The sequence below is a fragment of the Anomaloglossus baeobatrachus genome, chromosome 3 (genome assembly GCF_048569485.1).
Source record: "Anomaloglossus baeobatrachus isolate aAnoBae1 chromosome 3, aAnoBae1.hap1, whole genome shotgun sequence".
Classification (NCBI taxonomy): domain Eukaryota; kingdom Metazoa; phylum Chordata; class Amphibia; order Anura; family Aromobatidae; genus Anomaloglossus; species Anomaloglossus baeobatrachus.
Window position 1 is genome coordinate 508,712,060 of NC_134355.1, and position 18,978 is coordinate 508,731,037.

Consider the following 18,978-nt stretch of genomic DNA (forward strand, 5'->3'; position numbering starts at 1 on the left):
CATGGCCCCTAAGCCTTGCCTAGCCTGGTCCTTTTTTCACATCGAAAAAGATCGCCCAACTCATGTGATATGTAACATTTGTCATGATTCTGTTAGTAGAGGTCAAAACCTCAGCAGTTTGACAACTTCTTCCATGAATCGTCACATGACTAAATATCATAAGTCCCGGTGGGAAGCTCACCGTGCTGCAATGCGGCCTAGCAGAGCGAACCATCCACCGCCCGCCCCTTCCAGTGCATCCGCGCGCTCTTCATCTTCTAGGACTGTGGGGACAGCTGTCACACCTGTTTTTCCACGCAAAACTTCCACCACTGTAACCGCAACAGGCAGTTTGCTTGTAAGGTCGTCAGTTGGTTTGGAAGGGGAAACAAGTGAGTGTGTACAGCTCTCTCAGACATCGATAGCACCAACGTTGGATGAAGGCAACATCATGTCTCCGCCTGCACTTTCCTCACAAACCTGCATTTTTCCAGGGACACCCTACTCAACACCGTCTACACACAGCAGCCAGATCTCTGTCCCTCAGATGTGGTCAAATAAAAGGCCACTTCCTCCGACCCATGACAAAGCTAAGAGGTTGACTCTATCCCTCTGTAAGCTGTTGGCTACCGAAATGCTGCCTTTCCGCCTAGTGGACACACAGGATTTTAGAGACCTTATGTCTGTCGCTGTGCCCCAGTACCAGATGCCTAGTCACCACTACTTCTCTAAGAAAGGTGTGCCCGCGCTACACCAGCATGTCGCACACAACATCACCGCTTCCTTGAGAAACTCTGTGTGTGAACGGGTGCATTTCACCACCGATACTTGGACCAGTAAGCATGGACAGGGACGTTACATGTCGCTGACTGGGCACTGGGTAACTATGGTGATAGATGGTGAAGGGTCTGCTGCACAAGTCTTGCCGTCCCCACGACTTGTGTGTCAATCCTCTGTCTGTCCAAGTTCCGCCACTGCTTCTGCATCCTCCACCTCATCTGGGTCCTCCACCTCCGCCCCAAGCCTGCCTGGTCAGGCCACCAGCGTTCTCACTGCGCAGAAGGAATCACGCACCCCTCATTACTATGCTGGCAGCAGAGCGCAACGGCATCAGGCGGTCTTTAGCTTGACATGTCTTGGTAATAAGAGTCACACAGCTGAGGAGTTGTGGTCAGCTCTGCGGTCCGAGTTTAATAAATGGTTGTCTCCACTCAACCTGCAGCCTGGTAAGGCCGTGTGCGACAATGCTGCAAACCTGGGTGCGGCCCTTCGCCTGGGCAAGGTGACACACGTACCTTGTATGGCTCACGTGTTGAACCTTGTCGTGCAGCAATTTTTAACACACTATCCCGGCCTAGATGGCCTTCTGAACAGGGCACGAAAACTGTCTGCTCACTTCCGCCGTTCAAGCGCCGCAGCTGAGCGACTTGCATCGCTCCAGAAGTCTTTCGGCCTGCCGGTTCATCGCCTGAAATGCGATGTGGCGACACGCTGGAATTCAACTCTCCACATGTTACAGCGACTGTGGCAGCACCGCAGAGCCCTGGTGCAATACGTCATGACGTATAGCCTGGGCCAACGAGATGCAGAGGTGGGGCAGATCACCCTGATGGAGTGGTCTCAGATCAAGGACCTATGCACCCTTCTGCACAGTTTCGACATGGCGACGAATATGTTTAGCGCTGACAATGCCATTATCAGCATGACGATTCCAGTCATTTACATGCTGGAGCACACGCTAAACACTATTCGGAGTCAGGGGGTGGGACAACATGAAGGGGAGGAACTACAGGAGGATTCATATGCGCAAGGGACAACAACATCACCAAGGTCCAGACGTTCATCATCACCAACGCAGCAGGCATGGGACCAAGGGGGACAGGGATCGACAAGGGCGCATAGTAGCAGGCGAAATGTTGAGCAAGGTGCAGGAGAACATGAAGAAATGGAGGACGAACTGTCCATGGACATGGAAGACTCAGCGGATGAGGGAGACCTTGGTCAAATTTCAGTTGAAAGAGGTTGGGGTCAGATGTCAGAGGAAGAAAGAACGGGTAGCACCTCTACGCCACAAACACAGCGTGGACTTGGTCCGCATGGCTGCGCAAGACACATGAGTGCCTTTTTGTTGCACTACCTCCAACATGACAGTCGTATTGTCAAAATTAGAAGTGATGATGACTACTGGATTGCCACACTATTAGATCCCCGGTACAAGTCCAAATTTTGTGACATAATTCCAGCCATAGAAAGGGACGCACGTATGCAGGAGTATCAGCAGAAGCTGTTACTAGATCTTAGCTCGGCTTTTCCACCAAACAACCGTGCAGGTGCAGGGAGTGAATCTCCCAGTTGTAACTTGACAAACATGGGACGGTCTCGTCATCTTCAACAGTCTACCCGTACCAGTAGGACCGTATCTGGTGCCGGTAACAGCAATTTTATGGAATCTTTTCATAATTTTTTTAGACCCTCTTTTGCAAGGCCACCAGAGACAACAAGTCTGACACATAGTCAACGGCTGGAGAGGATGATACAGGAGTATCTCCAAATGAACATCGATGCCATGACTGTGCAACTGGAGCCTTGCTCCTTTTGGGCTTCAAACCTAGAAAAATGGCCAGAGCTCGCAACTTACGCCTTGGAGATTTTGTCGTGTCCAGCTGCCAGCGTTGTCTCTGAACGTGTATTCAGTGCTGCTGGGTGTGTGCTGACAGATAAGCGCACGCGTCTGTCCAGTGACAATGTGGACAGACTGACGTTCATCAAAATGAACAAGTCATGGATCCAGAAGGAATTTACTACCCCTGTGTCATCCTGGGGAGAGTAAATGCTTGTTGATTTGGAATGTGCTTGATGCAAATCAAAACATCCTGTTTGCAACTAGGGCACAAGTGCTGCCACTGAATGGGTGGGTGTGTGGGGCCCAATTTTTGGAAAAAAAGGGAGACTCCGCTTGGAGTAACCCTTGCTTACATTGTTTTTAAAAGAAGCCAAGATGAACAGAGCTGGGATCAGGAAAGACTTTGCTACCTACCCTGGTGTCATCCTGGGGACGGTTAATTATGGCGTATTTTTGAATGTGCTTGATGCAAATCTAGCTGTGAAGTGTACAACTGGGGCACAACTGCTGCCACTGAATGGGTGGGTGTGTGGGGCCCAATTTTTGGAAAAAAAGGGAGACTCCGCTTGGAGTAACCCTTGCTTGCTGTGTTTTTAAAAGAAGCCAAGATGAACAGAGCTGGGATCAGGAAAGACTTTGCTACCTACCCCGGTGTCATCCTGGGGACGGATAAGAATGACGTATTTTTGAATGTGCTTGATGCAAATCTAGCTGTGAAGTGTACAACTGGGGCACAACTGCTCCCACTGAATGGGTGGGTGTGTGGGGCCCAATTTTTGGAAAAAAAGGGAGACTCCGCTTGGAGTAACCCTTGCTTGCTGTGTTTTTAAAAGAAGCCAAGATGAACAGAGCTGGGATCAGGAAAGACTTTGCTACCTACCCCGGTGTCATCCTGGGGACGGATAAGAATGACGTATTTTTGAATGTGCTTGATGCAAATCTAGCTGTGAAGTGTACAACTGGGGCACAACTGCTGCCACTGAATGGGTGGGAGTGTGGGGCCCAATTTTTGGAAAAAAAGGGAGACTCCGCTTGGAGTAACCCTTGCTTGCTGTGTTTTTAAAAGAAGCCAAGATGAACAGAGCTGGGATCAGGAAAGACTTTGCTACCTACCCCGGTGTCATCCTGGGGACGGATAAGAATGACGTATTTTTGAATGTGCTTGATGCAAATCTAGCTGTGAAGTGTACAACTGGGGCACAACTGCTGCCACTGAATGGGTGGGTGTGTGGGGCCCAATTTTTGGAAAAAAAGGGAGACTCCGCTTGGAGTAACCCTTGCTTGATGTGTTTTTAAAAGAAGCCAAGATGAACAGAGCTGGGATCAGGAAAGACTTTGCTACCTACCCCGGTGTCATCCTGGGGACGGATAAGAATGGCGTATTTTTGAATGTGCTTGATGCAAATGTAGCTGTGAAGTGTACAACTAGGGCACAACTGCTGCCACTGAAGGGGTGGGTGTGTGTGGGGCCCAATTTTTGGAAAAAAGGGAGACTCCGCTTGGAGTAACCCTTGCTTACATTGTTTTTAAAAGAAGCCAAGATGAACAAGTCATGGGTCAGCAAAGACTTTGCTACCTACCCCGGTGTCATCCTGGGGATGGATAAGAATGGCGTATTTTTGAATGTGCTTGATGCAAATGTAGCTGTGAAGTGTACAACTAGGGCACAACTGCTGCCACTGAAGGGGTGGGTGTGTGTGGGGCCCAATTTTTGGAAAAAAGGGAGACTCCGCTTGGAGTAACCCTTGCTTGATGTGTTTTTAAAAGAAGCCAAGATGAACAGAGCTGGGATCAGGAAAGACTTTGCTACCTACCCCGGTGTCATCCTGGGGACGGATAAGAATGGCGTATTTTTGAATGTGCTTGATGCAAATGTAGCTGTGAAGTGTACAACTAGGGCACAACTGCTGCCACTGAAGGGGTGGGTGTGTGTGGGGCCCAATTTTTGGAAAAAAGGGAGACTCCGCTTGGAGTAACCCTTGCTTGATGTGTTTTTAAAAGAAGCCAAGATGAACAGAGCTGGGATCAGGAAAGACTTTGCTACCTACCCCGGTGTCATCCTGGGGACGGATAAGAATGACGTATTTTTGAATGTGCTTGATGCAAATCTAGCTGTGAAGTGTACAACTGGGGCACAACTGCTGCCACTGAATGGGTGGGTGTGTGGGGCCCAATTTTTGGAAAAAAAGGGAGACTCCGCTTGGAGTAACCCTTGCTTGATGTGTTTTTAAAAGAAGCCAAGATGAACAGAGCTGGGATCAGGAAAGACTTTGCTACCTACCCCGGTGTCATCCTGGGGACGGATAAGAATGGCGTATTTTTGAATGTGCTTGATGCAAATGTAGCTGTGAAGTGTACAACTAGGGCACAACTGCTGCCACTGAAGGGGTGGGTGTGTGTGGGGCCCAATTTTTGGAAAAAAGGGAGACTCCGCTTGGAGTAACCCTTGCTTACATTGTTTTTAAAAGAAGCCAAGATGAACAAGTCATGGGTCAGCAAAGACTTTGCTACCTACCCCGGTGTCATCCTGGGGATGGATAAGAATGGCGTATTTTTGAATGTGCTTGATGCAAATGTAGCTGTGAAGTGTACAACTAGGGCACAACTGCTGCCACTGAAGGGGTGGGTGTGTGTGGGGCCCAATTTTTGGAAAAAAGGGAGACTCCGCTTGGAGTAACCCTTGCTTGATGTGTTTTTAAAAGAAGCCAAGATGAACAGAGCTGGGATCAGGAAAGACTTTGCTACCTACCCCGGTGTCATCCTGGGGACGGATAAGAATGACGTATTTTTGAATGTGCTTGATGCAAATCTAGCTGTGAAGTGTACAACTGGGGCACAACTGCTGCCACTGAATGGGTGGGTGTGTGGGGCCCAATTTTTGGAAAAAAAGGGAGACTCCGCTTGGAGTAACCCTTGCTTGATGTGTTTTTAAAAGAAGCCAAGATGAACAGAGCTGGGATCAGGAAAGACTTTGCTACCTACCCCGGTGTCATCCTGGGGACGGATAAGAATGGCGTATTTTTGAATGTGCTTGATGCAAATGTAGCTGTGAAGTGTACAACTAGGGCACAACTGCTGCCACTGAAGGGGTGGGTGTGTGTGGGGCCCAATTTTTGGAAAAAAGGGAGACTCCGCTTGGAGTAACCCTTGCTTACATTGTTTTTAAAAGAAGCCAAGATGAACAAGTCATGGGTCAGCAAAGACTTTGCTACCTACCCCGGTGTCATCCTGGGGATGGATAAGAATGGCGTATTTTTGAATGTGCTTGATGCAAATGTAGCTGTGAAGTGTTCAACTAGGGCACAACTGCTGCCACTGAAGGGGTGGGTGTGTGTGGGGCCCAATTTTTGGAAAAAAGGGAGACTCCGCTTGGAGTAACCCTTGCTTGATGTGTTTTTAAAAGAAGCCAAGATGAACAGAGCTGGGATCAGGAAAGACTTTGCTACCTACCCCGGTGTCATCCTGGGGACGGATAAGAATGACGTATTTTTGAATGTGCTTGATGCAAATCTAGCTGTGAAGTGTACAACTAGGGCACAACTGCTGCCACTGAAGGGGTGGGTGTGTGTGGGGCCCAATTTTTGGAAAAAAGGGAGACTCCGCTTGGAGTAACCCTTGCTTACATTGTTTTTAAAAGAAGCCAAGATGAACAGAGCTGGGATCAGGAAAGACTTTGCTACCTACCCCGGTGTCATCCTGGGGACGGATAAGAATGGCGTATTTTTGAATGTGCTTGATGCAAATGTAGCTGTGAAGTGTACAACTAGGGCACAACTGCTGCCACTGAAGGGGTGGGTGTGTGTGGGGCCCAATTTTTGGAAAAAAGGGAGACTCCGCTTGGAGTAACCCTTGATTGCTGTGTTTTTTATAAATGATCCAAGCTGCACAGAGCTGGGATCAGGAAAGACTTAGCTACCTTCCCTGGTGTCATCCTGGGGACGGTTAATTATGGCGTATTTTTGAATGTGCTTGATGCAAATCTAGCTGTGAAGTGTGCAACTGGGGCACAAGTGCTACCACTGAAGGGGTGGGTGTGTGTGTGGCCCAATTTTTGGAAAAAAGGGAGACTCCGCTTGGAGTCACCTTGCGGTGTTTTACATGATTTTAGAAGGGCGTGCCATGCCTATATCTGTGTGTCCTCCTCTTTTTCCTTGTCCAGCTGTTTTGTTTTCGCATGAGTATATGTCCTTGTCACTTTCCAATGTGTTTGAGTTGTTTGTCACCTTTAGGACACCTTTGAGGGTGTTTTCTAGGTGTTTTTCTGTGTTTGTGATTGCCTGCCATTGTTTCCTATGCAGTTCGAGTTCGGTTCGTCGAACGTTCGACGAACCGAACTCGAACGGGAGGTCCGTTCGGCGAACCAACCTCGAGCCGAACCGCGACCGGTTCGCTCATCTCTACTCGTTACTGCTGCAGTAACGATTTTTGAGAATGGACCTCCATATCACCGATGAGCGTTTTTGCACGTTTTTGCAACGATGCAAAATCGCTCATAGGGGTCACACGCAACGGCATCGCTAATGCGGCCGGATGTGCGTCACCAATTCCGTGACCCCAACGAGTTCGCATTAGCGATGTCGTAGCGTGTAAAGCCCCCTTTATTCTCACAATTATTGTTCGCAAATTTGTCTAAATCTGTAATAGCAAGCACTTTTCCTTTGCCGAGATACCAAATTTATGATTTTTTTTTCTTAATTTTTAATCTAATAAAAGAATAAAAGGAGATTGATTTTAACTTTGAACAAAAAAATGTCATTTTTTAGAACATTTTTTTCTGCTTTGTACTGTATTTAATAGTCCCCTTAGGGAACCTGCAATGGTCTGATTTCTTGTTCTATCTACAACAATCTCACAGCATTGCTTTATAAAGAAGAAATCAGTGTAATATGAATGGCAGCCACGGGGCTCAACAACTGATCCCTGGCTGTCATGACAACACATCAGCATCCCGTCATCGCCTCCAGAGATTGACAGCGACTTTAATAGGTTAACAGCCGTGGGCAGACCACCGCTCCACTCTCGGCTCTTAGAGGCAGATGAAGGCTCAATAATTCAGCCTTCATCTGCCTTGCCGCTTTTGGGCTGCTCCACTCTTACTTTCCACAGATGAATGTCAGACACATGGAAACAGTGAGCGCACTGCAGCCCGATAGCAGGCACTGATTAGCTGCAGGGCTCACATGGCATTACAATTCCACAAGAATCCTGGCAGACCCAGCACCCTGGAACGTTGCATGAGGTATGCGTTTTCTTTTTTTTATTAGGGCTTCACTTAGATTAACCCCTTAACGACTTATAACATAAGCCATAAGTCGTTTCACTGCCTTTGATGTTGTTTCAAAAGCTGAGACCGCATGAAAGGCAGGGAACTGACTTATAATGTACATAGTACGTCATAAGTCATTAAGAGGTTATACTAAGTGGAGCCCCTTATAAATTAAAAAAAAACACAAATTCACCTAATGCACCATTCCAGGGTGCCGGATCTGCCGGGATTTTTGTGGAATTGTAATGCCATGTGAGCCCTGCAGCTAATCAGTAGCTGCTATTGGGCTGTGGTGCTCTTACTTCTTCTGTGTGTCTGACATTCATCTGTGGAAAGTAAAGGTTCCACAGCCCAAGAGCAGCCACTGATTGGCTGCAATGCTCATGTAGCAAAACAAATGCAATGCGAACCTCGGAAAACCTGGTGCCAACCTTCCTGGAATGCCGCCTGTGTGGGAGGTAAGTACTTCATTTTTATTTGTTTGTTTTTTTTCATTTTACAAGGAGACTACTTCATTTAAAAAGGATTTGTCCAGACAGTGGATATCCCTTTAAAAAAGATATCTAACGGCTGATGCATGCTGCATGATCTATGGGCAGCAAATATCAGACACTGGCTGCATGATTTCATCCATGTATATATGACTAAAATGCTGCAGCATTTCAAAGAAACACATGCTTTACTAGTCACCGGGGACCAAGCCACAGGGGAGACTAGTCGGAAAGGCCGTTCCCCAGTTACTTCTCCAGGCCTGCTTCCCTAGAATGCAGCGAGACATCTGTCACTCAGGGGAAAAGCCGCCGGGTACCAGTCTTTCCAATTAGTCTCCTGTGCGGCTCAATCCTCAAAGGCTTTTAAAGCATGTTTTTCTCTGAAACACTGCAGCATTTCAGAGTCTCAGAGTCAGACATACCTGACTGAAGTCAAGCAACCAGTGTCTTATACGTGCAGCATGTGTCCTGTCAGGTTCCCTTTTATTCTAAACAGAATAGACAACCAGTGCACTGACTGGCACAGCAGTTGAACACAAAGATGAGCCTTTCTGTTACATAAGGGATAGATGGCAGAGACCTGTTTTAATACACATCAGGTTCACTTTAAACATTAAAACAAAGAAATTACCATCCTTTTACCTAGAAGAATATAATTTTCCATTTCACTAAGGGCTTATTATTGCCACAACTGTATTTTAGATTTGTGAAAAAACAGACCGCACTTGGACCAATGTTATTCTTTGGTGCAATGCAGATGAGCGATTTATTTTCACTGATCGAATCAATGTGTGAAAAAAATCACAGCATGCTCTAGTTTATTTCGTAAATCGGATGCGACTCGGCCATTCAACTCAATGGATGCGCAAAAAAATCAGGTGTCATACGTATAGAATCTGACTTTTACAGATACATTGCAATTCTTACATAGGAAACGGTAAATGGTCCTGTAAATTATTAATAACTGCTGCTATAAATAAATGGACTGCACATGCGTGACAAATGAGAACAAAGTTTTCAGGATGAAACTATGAAGATTTTTCATATACTCGTATAAACCTGGCCTAAAAGTGACAATTGCAGCTACAGTCATATGAAAAAGTTTGGGCACCCCTATTAATGTTAACCTTTTTCATTTATAACAATTTGGGTTTTTGCAACAGTTATTTCAGTTTCATATATCTAATAACTGATGGACTGAGTAATATTTCTGGATTGAAATGAGGTTTATTGTACTAGCAGAAAATGTGCAATCCGCATTTAAACAAAATTTAACCGGTGCAAAAGTATGGGCACCCTTATCAATTTCTTGATTTGAACACTCCTAACTACTTTTTACTGACTTACTAAAGCACTAAATTGGTTTTGTAACCTCATTGAGCTTTGAACTTCATAGGCAGGTGTATCCAATCATGAGAAAAGGTATTTAAGGTGGCCACTTGCAAGTTGATCTCCTATTTGAATCTCCTATGAAGAGTGGCATCATGGGCTCCTCAAAACAACTCTCAAATGATCTGAAAACAAAGATTATTCAACATAGTTGTTCAGGGGAAGGATACAAAAAGTTGTCTCAGAGATTTAAACTGTCAGTTTCCACTGTGAGGAACATAGTAAGGAAATGGAAGAACACAGGTACAGTTCTTGTTAAGCCCAGAAGTGGCAGGCCAAGAAAAATATCAGAAAGGCAGAGAAGAATGGTGAGAACAGTCAAGGACAATCCACAGACCACCTCCAAAGACCTGCAGCTTCATCTTGATGCAGATAATGTCAATGTGCATCGGTCAACAATACAGCGCACGTTGCACACGGAGAAGCTGTATGGGAGAGTGATGCGAAAGAAGCCGTTTCTGCAAGCACGCCACAAACAGAGTCGCCTGAGGTATGCAAAAGCACATTTGGACAAGCCAGTTACATTTTGGAAGAAGGTCCTGTGGACTGATGAAACAAAGATTGAGTTGTTTGGTCATACAAAAAGGCGTTATGCATGGAGGCAAAAAAACACGGCATTCCAAAAAAAGCATTTGCTACCCACAGTAAAATTTGGTGGAGGTTCCATCATGCTTTGGGGCTGTGTGGCCAATGCCGGCACCGGGAATCTTGATAAAATTGAGGGTCGCATGGATTCAACTCAGTATCAGCAGATTCTTGACAATAATGTGCAAGAATCAGTGACGAAGTTGAAGTTACGCAGGGGATGGATATTTCAGCAAGACAATGATCCAAAACACCGCTCCAAATCTACTCAGGCATTCATGCAGAGGAACAATTACAATGTTCTGGAATGGCCATCCCAGTCCCCAGACCTGAATATCATTGAAAATCTGTGGGATGATTTTAACCATGCTATCCATGCTCGGCGAACATCAAACTTAACTAAACTGGAATTGTTTTGTAAACAGGAATGGTCAAATATACCTTCATCCAGGATCCAGGAACTCATTAAAAGCTACAGGAAGCGACTAGAGGCTGTTATTTTTGCAAAAGGAGGATTTACAAAATATTAATGTCACTTTTATGTTGAGGTGCCCATACTTTTGCACCGGTCAAATTTTGTTTAAATGCGGATTGCACATTTTCTGTTAGTACAATAAACCTCATTTCAATCCAGAAATATTACTGAGTCCATCAGTTATTAGATGTATGAAACTGAAATAGCTGTTGCAAAAACCCAAATTGTTATAAAGAAAAAAGGTTAACATTAATAGGGGTGCCCAAACTTTTTCATATGACTGTATAGGAATTCTATAAATAGGGACTGTAGTTGGCACATACAGTCATACAAAGTGCATCTAGCTGGATATACTGTTAGGAAACTTACTGATACTAGTGCATCAGATTTGTATCTGCTGCTTTAAATCACTTTATTTTTCTACTAACAAATCATAATCATAACAGTGGATGTGTCAGCTACAAAGTACCTACAGGTCGAGCATATTATGTACCTAGACAATGAAGGCACATGGTGCAGTTGTTTTAAGTAATATAGGTACACAATGGGTCCCTAAAATTAATAATGCATTATAGGTAGTGATGGGCAGACCAGGACTGTAAAAGTCTGGATCTGTGCAGGTTCAAAAGTACCCGAGCACCAACCCTGGGCCTGGAGTTCTCTAGGAACTCCAGGTAACGATCTGGGTCCAGCAACTCAGGTAATTAAAAAAATAAAGGAAAAATAAACAAGAAAGGGGAAAGCAGGTAAATTTTACTTACTGAGTCTCTCGAACGGCTGTACACAGCTTCCGGGGCCGCTCATTATTCTTCATGCATATGCACTGCTTCCTCTGGCCATTGATAGTCCTCGCATCTCTGATTGGTTACAGTCATATGCACCCTCAACCTGTATGACAGCGGGTCTGACTGCACCCAATCACAGATGCTGTGTGCGTACCTATAGTGTAAAAATATATTGCCGTAGGGTCCCCCCATATTATGATACCAAGCACAAATAAAGCACATGACTACAGGCTGCAGCCCCCAGCCGTGGGCTTATCTTGGCTGTGTATCAAAATAAGAGGGACCACATGCGGCTTTTTCAAATTATTTAAATAAATAATTTTAAAGACGGCGTGTGGTCCCTCCCCCAATTTTGATACCCAGCCATAATAAAGCCAACAGCTGGAGCTGGGTGTCACGCTGTACTCTAAGATGTACAATAGCAGTACAGCGCAGTAATGTGGGACTGAGAGGATTCCTGAAACTATCTGAGAAGGTAGTTAGCTGGTAAACCACTAGGGGGCGTAAAAGTGGAGGAAACGTATGAGCAGGGAAATCCCTAGCAGAGGTAATACTAGTCAAGCCCACCAGATGGCAGTAGAATCGTCAGAAAGCCGTGTCACAACATGAGGTCTTGTAAGTACACAAGGGCAAAGTCTAAACGTAGTCAGAGGGAAGCAAATAGTCAGTAGCCGGGAAAATCAGAGCCTAGAAGCGAGGGGGAGTGGGAAGACAAGACAGAATAAAGGTAAACAGATAAGGAATGAACAGGGAGACAGCGGGAGAGACACTGATGGAAACAGACAACAGAGGAGGTTAACAGGTGAGGTGAACACGAAGGTCAGGAGGGGGCAGGGCAGACAACAGGTCACTCAAGAGCAGAACACAGCAGAGCCAGAAGTATCACTGGCGAAGTCCAAGAGAAACAGTGCCCTAATAAAGCAGCCTGACCTCCAGAACGAGGCAGAAAGGATTAACCCCCTAACGTGACTTGCAGCAGAAGTGAAACGAAAAAAAAAGGCTCAGCTCCAGCTGAGCCAGGAGTCAATCATAACACTGGGATTCTCAGGCTGGGGAGACCCATGCTTATTGGACCCCCCAAGCCTAAAAATAGCAGCCTGCAACAACCCAGATTTGACACATCCATTAGAAGCGACAAACCCAGAACTTTAACTGGCTCATCCTGATTGCCCTGGTGTGGTTACAATCATGGTAATAAGGGGTTAATGACAGCCCACAGCTGCCACTAATCCCTAGATTAGTAATGGGGGGCATCGGTGAGTCTCATTTCTGTGATGTCAACAATGATAAAGTCATGGCTCAGAGACATTCAGACCAAATAAGGCCACTAGGTGACATTATATTTTCAGAAAATGGATACTAGACTTTAATAACTATGTCTGATTTAACTAACTAAACCTGAAGGGAATCTGTCAGCAGGTTTTTGCTACCTCATCTGAGAGCAGCATAATGTAGGAAAAGAGACTCCGTTTCCAGCAATGTATCCCTTAGTTTACTGGATGCAGAAGTTGTGATATAATCAGCGTTCTGAGATGTAGCAAAGCTCAGATAGCTAATCTCGCTTATAGCACAACTCTCTGTGTACATTGTCTATTGACAGTAATCTGCTTATCACAGGTGATGGTGTAGTCAGTCACCTAGCAGGTGCATGAGCTGTAATTCAGGCAGTGATAATCTCCTGGTGATAAAACAATTATTGTAAGTAAACAACAGCACACAGCCTAATAAGTAACATATTATGTCTCACCCTCAATCTACAGCTATGCTCAGATTATATAGCAAAAACCTGCTAACAGATTTCCTGTTAAGGGAATCTGTCAGCAGGATTTCACCCCTCAAACTGTCTATGCATGTAGCTGTTTCAAAGACAAGTCCAGCAATACCATTACATGGCCAGTCCGCTTTTCTGTTCCAAATTAGCCTGAAAAACTATATGCAGATCTGAAGCATCTGTAACTGCATATCTATTCTGTGCATGGGCACGGGACTCCTCAATGCAAGCTAAAAGTGGTATATATGCTTATGAGGTTGTTAAATTTGGGACAGGAGATGAGCAGTCAGTCTAAAAATAAAGGTAAATACTTGGACCATATTTCACAGATGACTGAATTTGGCCTCAAACAGAAATGCATCTTCCTTATCAATGCGGGTTGCAGATCAGCTGCATAGAATAGGTGGACTTTGCGTGTGCCACACACAGTGGTTTTTTGGTAAAATAAACTCATAAACCATGTTAATTATTGACCTTACTTATTGAAGTGGTTTTGGAAACTATATCTGTGAAAGTGTAGCACTAAAATGGCAACCTAGTCACTACCCACTGAAAAAAATAGCACTGCATGCAGCCCCTCCTCGACTAGCCATTAAAGCAGCTCTCAACTCCAGTCCTCAAGACCCACCAACAGATCATGTTTTCAGGTTTTCCTCAATGTTAGACAGGGAATAATTCCATCACCTGTGCAACATTAAGGAAATCCTGAAAACCTGATTGAGGAAAACCTGAAAACATAATCTGTTGGTGGGTCTTGAGGACTGGAGTTGAGAAACGCTGCATTAAAGGACTCAGTCAGCAGGTTTCTGCAATGTAATTAAAAGACAACAAGCTGTAACAGTTAAAACAGAAATTTAGCCCTGTGTCTCTAAGCCTCTTATCTTTTTCATTAGTGGGTCTAGTCCAATGCCACCCCCTCTGTGATTAGCAGCTTCTGTCTATGAAAATGTACACTGAAAGCCTGATGCTCTCCCAGCACTGGTACTTGCAAAACCTCAAATCGTTCATTGTGTCAGAACGGCTGCACCCACTAATCTAAGTGATACATTGTTGAACTCAGGATCCTTTTGCCTACATCATGCTGCTCTCAGATGAAATAGCAAAAACCCTACTGACAGATTCCCTTTAAAAATATCTCTTGATTTTTAATGATAATGGGTGCCACGAGATGTGCTCATGTAGGAAGGAAATCCTAGAAAACTTTTAACCTGGTGATAACAGCTTACCATCTCCTGTAATTAGCTATTTGCTAGGGACCCTTCCTTTTAGTGAATAGGGAGAATTGGGGGATTGTAGCTGCAGGAAATGGGAACAAAAGTCATAATTAAGGGTAATCTAAAAGGCAATAGACCTATGAAATATAAATGGTAAAATAAATCCATATGTATATTTTATTTTGTGTTTCAGATGGCAGAGTTCCTGGTGAGGAAAGGCGCTTCTGTGCATTTACTGGATGACAACCAGCTCACCCCATTACACCACGCTGCGGGCCGAGGACATAGTCTGGTGGCAAATCTACTAATACAGGAAGGAGCAGATGTAAACTGCGCTGACTCACTAACCCTAACACCTTTACATCACGCAGCCTATAGGGGGCACAGTGCAGTATGCTCCAGTCTGCTTCAACATGGAGCCGACATTCACGCCAAGGACTGGCTCGGGAAAACACCTCTACACCTGGCAGTAGAAGGAGCGCACGCTCATGTAGTGAAGACTTTAAAGGAGTGCGGGGCTGATCCCTATATCAAGTCCAAGTGGAATGAATCTGCTACAGACATAGCTGTGAAGGGCAGCTACAGAGAAATTCTTAACATTTTAAACATGGGGGGAATGAATTTATGCTAGAAACTTTTACACCAAATCTATACCAAGATTTCAGAATACAGACTCCATATATTACTATAGAGGTCTCTGAGACCTGTTGAGGCTGGTGTGCTTACTTTTTATAAATCTATGTCAGAATGACTGTATGATATTGTTTGCAAGTTTTCACATCTAATATCAAAGACCCCCATCCTAATATCAGGATTACACAGCCACTCTGAGTACACCAGCCTCATAACATAATGCAAATAGTCCTTTCAATATACTGTACATTATCCATCTATACTATGCTTTTACTAGTTGGCTAGAACAGTATGTATTAGGTAACAGCTCACTTCATTCTGTTCCAGTCAAATGGACATGTGACCGCTGCAGCCCATCATTGGCCCCAGCTGTGATGTATTGGTGTCATTGCTACAGCGAGTGATTGGTTGCAGCAGTAACATGAATATCATGCCTGAAGATGAAGTACAGACACTGGCAGGGAATCAGGACAGCTTTATTTTACACCATACTTTTGAAAGAAATAAAAAATGTTTTGTGGGTGGAGAAACCCTTTAAGTATGTTAAGAATGTTAGACATGTTTATCATGTTAAATCTAGTCTAGGTAGAAAAGTGTTTCTGATTACTGACGCACATATTCCTGCTATTACTTTTAATGTGTTCTCCCCACATAGACAACAAGGTGTGGTGGCTGCATTTGATTTTTTTTTGGGGGGGGCAGGTGTAATAGGAATCTGTCAGCAGGGTTTTACTATGGAAACAAACAAAAGCATAATGTAGAGACAAAGCACCTGATTCCAGCGATTTGTCACTTACTGGGCTGCTTTGTGCAGTTTTGATAGAATCCTTGTTTTCTCTGATGTAGCTGTAGCAGAGCTAAGACTTCTGGACTGTGTATAATCTTCCCCACCCTGACTGGCAGCTTCCTGTTAACACCGTGCATTGTTAGTTAGCTGCCAATCAGTGGTGGCGTTACATAGGTTGGCTGGACTGGTTGCACCAGACGTGTAGTCTGGCAGTGATAATGTCCTGCTGATAAAATACAGATTGTAATTACAACACACAGCTCAATAAGTGACACATCATTGTAATGAGACTCTCTGCCTCTACCTCGTGCTGCTGTCAGATTAAAATACAAAAACCTGCTGATAGATTCTCTTTAAAGCAGGTGATTACATAGTGGTAATTGTAACAATTGGTCAGTTTTTGTCTCATCATATAAAATATGAATTAATCCAACCTCATGGCTCATTAACATGACTGTATGAAAAAGCAATAGTAATCCCCAAACAATTCTGTGTGACATTGTGTATTTCTCTATATGTTTGTGTACTGGGTACCCTACTGTGAAAAATGAGTTACAAAAGTATTGGGGAGAACCAAACCAAGGTTCTGAGTCCTGGACATGCTCGGTGCCAGTCTAGGCAGATGTCAGAGCACAGGCAAGTCTCCCCAAACTTCAGCTGGGACTAGAGAGCAGGTTGGGGCTCGCCATCTTTTTCCATTTTTGTGTGGCACATTGCACTTTTATTTACAAGCACTTTATTCTTCTCTCTCGCTTCCAATAAAGAATGAAATTGAGTTCTGAAATATTTTGTGAACCAGACCTCATTGTCTGTAGTCTACCGGATGCAAATGGTAAGTGTACAGTACTGGTTAGATTATTTTTAAATGATTCAATATAAAGGATGTGACTTTTCAGTCTTCAGTAAAGCACCACTCCAGTGTTTTTTTCTCTACGCTGGAGTGGCGCATTAAATCTAAGGCCCCTTTCATAAACCCCATCATATAGTCACCTTCCGACATCTTCACTGTTTACTGACACTGCTGCGGTCCCGCGGCACCATCTTGTGACAGTAACTTCTGACTGGCTCTGGCCAGAACAAGGCTCTCATAGACTTGTACCGAGTTGTGACCTTCAAACCCCATCATACAGCTATACTGACGGAAAAATAAGTCACACTCCCTGTTATCTGTCATGTTTCCTGCTATTATGCATTCAATAGGTAAGTAAGTACAGGGTTTTTTTTTTTTGCTGAGCTTTTGGAGTGAAAGAGTGAAAACTCTACAAATCCCTCTCATATACTTGGAGCTTCTGCTCAAAACATTCTGCAAAAAAACTCAGGGCCGAATTAATCAAGACCTGTGTTGTTCATGCCGGTCTTGATGAGGAGCTGTGCTAGAGTTAAGGGTAATTTACACACTGCAATCCTTACCGATATCGCTAGCAGGCGTACCCGCCCCCGTCTTTTGTGCATCACGGGCAAAACGCTGCCCGTGTCGCACAACATTGCTAACACCCGTCACACGGACTTACCTTCCCTGCGACGTCGCTCCTTTCTAAGGGGGCGGTACGTGTGGCGTCACAGCGACGTAACACGGCAGCCGTCCAATAGCAGAGGAGGGGAGGAGATGAGCGGCCGGAACATGCTACCCACCTCCTTCCGCATTGCCGGTGGACGCAGGTAAGGGGATGTTTGTCGTTCCTGCGGTGCCACACATAGCGATGTGTGCTGCCGCAGGAGCAACGAACAACATCGTACCTGCAGCAGCAACGATATTTGGAAAAGGAGCGACGTGTCAACGAGCAACGATGTTTCACGTTTTTGCGCTCGTTGATCATCGCTCCTTGGTGTCACACACTGCGATGTCGCTAACGGCGCCGGATGTGCGTCATTAACGACGTGACCCTGACGATATATCGATTAGCGATGTCGCAGCGTGTAAAGCACCCTTTAGACGTACACTGAACCAGACTAAGGGACCATTTTATACGCTTAGGAAGCCTCTGCAGGTGTTTTGTGGTAACTATTCTAATTTTCTGAGATAATGACTTTTGGGTTTTCATTGGCTGTAAGCCATAACCATCAACATTAACAAAAATAAACACTTGAAATAGATCACTCTGTAATGACTCTATATAATATATGAGTTTCCTTTTCTGTATTGAATTACTGAAATAAATTAACTTTTTAATAATATTCTAATTTATTAAGATGCACTTGTACTAAAACTTGAAGGAAAAAAACAATAAATGCTGTAAGGAAGCCTACAAAATAATAAATGAAACTACTGTAAATTCTCTGCTGGGAAAATCAATAAAAAGTTGTTAATCATCATGAGAAGACAAATGAAATGAGCTTAAAGAGAGCTCTATAACATCTGACATAGCATACAGTTGAAACCACAAGTTTACATACATCTATAAAGACACATATGCATGTTTTTCTCACTATCTGACATAAAATCAGAATAAACCTTTCCTGTTTTAGATCAATTAGAATTACCAAAATTATTTATATTTGCCAATTGCCAGAATAATGAGAAATAATGTTTTAAGACATTTTTATTACTTTCTGCAAAGTCAGAAGTTTACATACACTTAGGGGTACTTTGCACGCTGCGACATCGCTAGCATCGGCTAGCGATGCCGAGCGCGATAGTACCCGCCCCAGTCGCACATGCGATATCTTGTGATAGCTGCAGTAGTGAACATTATCGCTACGGCAGTTTCACACGCACTTACCTACCCTGCGACGTCGCTCTGGCCGGCGACCCGCCTCCTTCCTAAGAGGGCGGGTCGTGCGGCGTCACACGGCAGGCGGCCAATAGAAGCGGAGGGGTGGAGATGAGTGGGACGTAAACATCCCGCCCACCTTCTCCCTTCCACATTGGCGGTGGAGGCAGGTAAGCAGATGTTCCTCGCTCCTGCGACTTCACACACAGCGATGTGTGCTGCCGCAGGAACGAGGAACAACATCGTATCTCCTATTGGTGCGACATTAT

At 44.7% G+C, this 18,978-nt stretch overlaps 1 protein-coding gene across 1 annotated transcript in view; it reads left to right on the plus strand.

The window, feature by feature from the left end:
- Window positions 1-15,284, plus strand: part of LOC142295476 (uncharacterized) — a 77,490-nt gene extending 62,206 nt beyond the window's left edge. The window contains exon 3 of the mRNA XM_075338575.1: window positions 14,772-15,284. Within this exon, the coding sequence (XP_075194690.1) occupies window positions 14,772-15,209 (438 nt within the window). The 3' untranslated portion in view covers window positions 15,210-15,284. The remainder of the gene's footprint in view (window positions 1-14,771) is intronic.
- The last annotated feature ends 3,694 nt before the right edge of the window (window positions 15,285-18,978 follow it).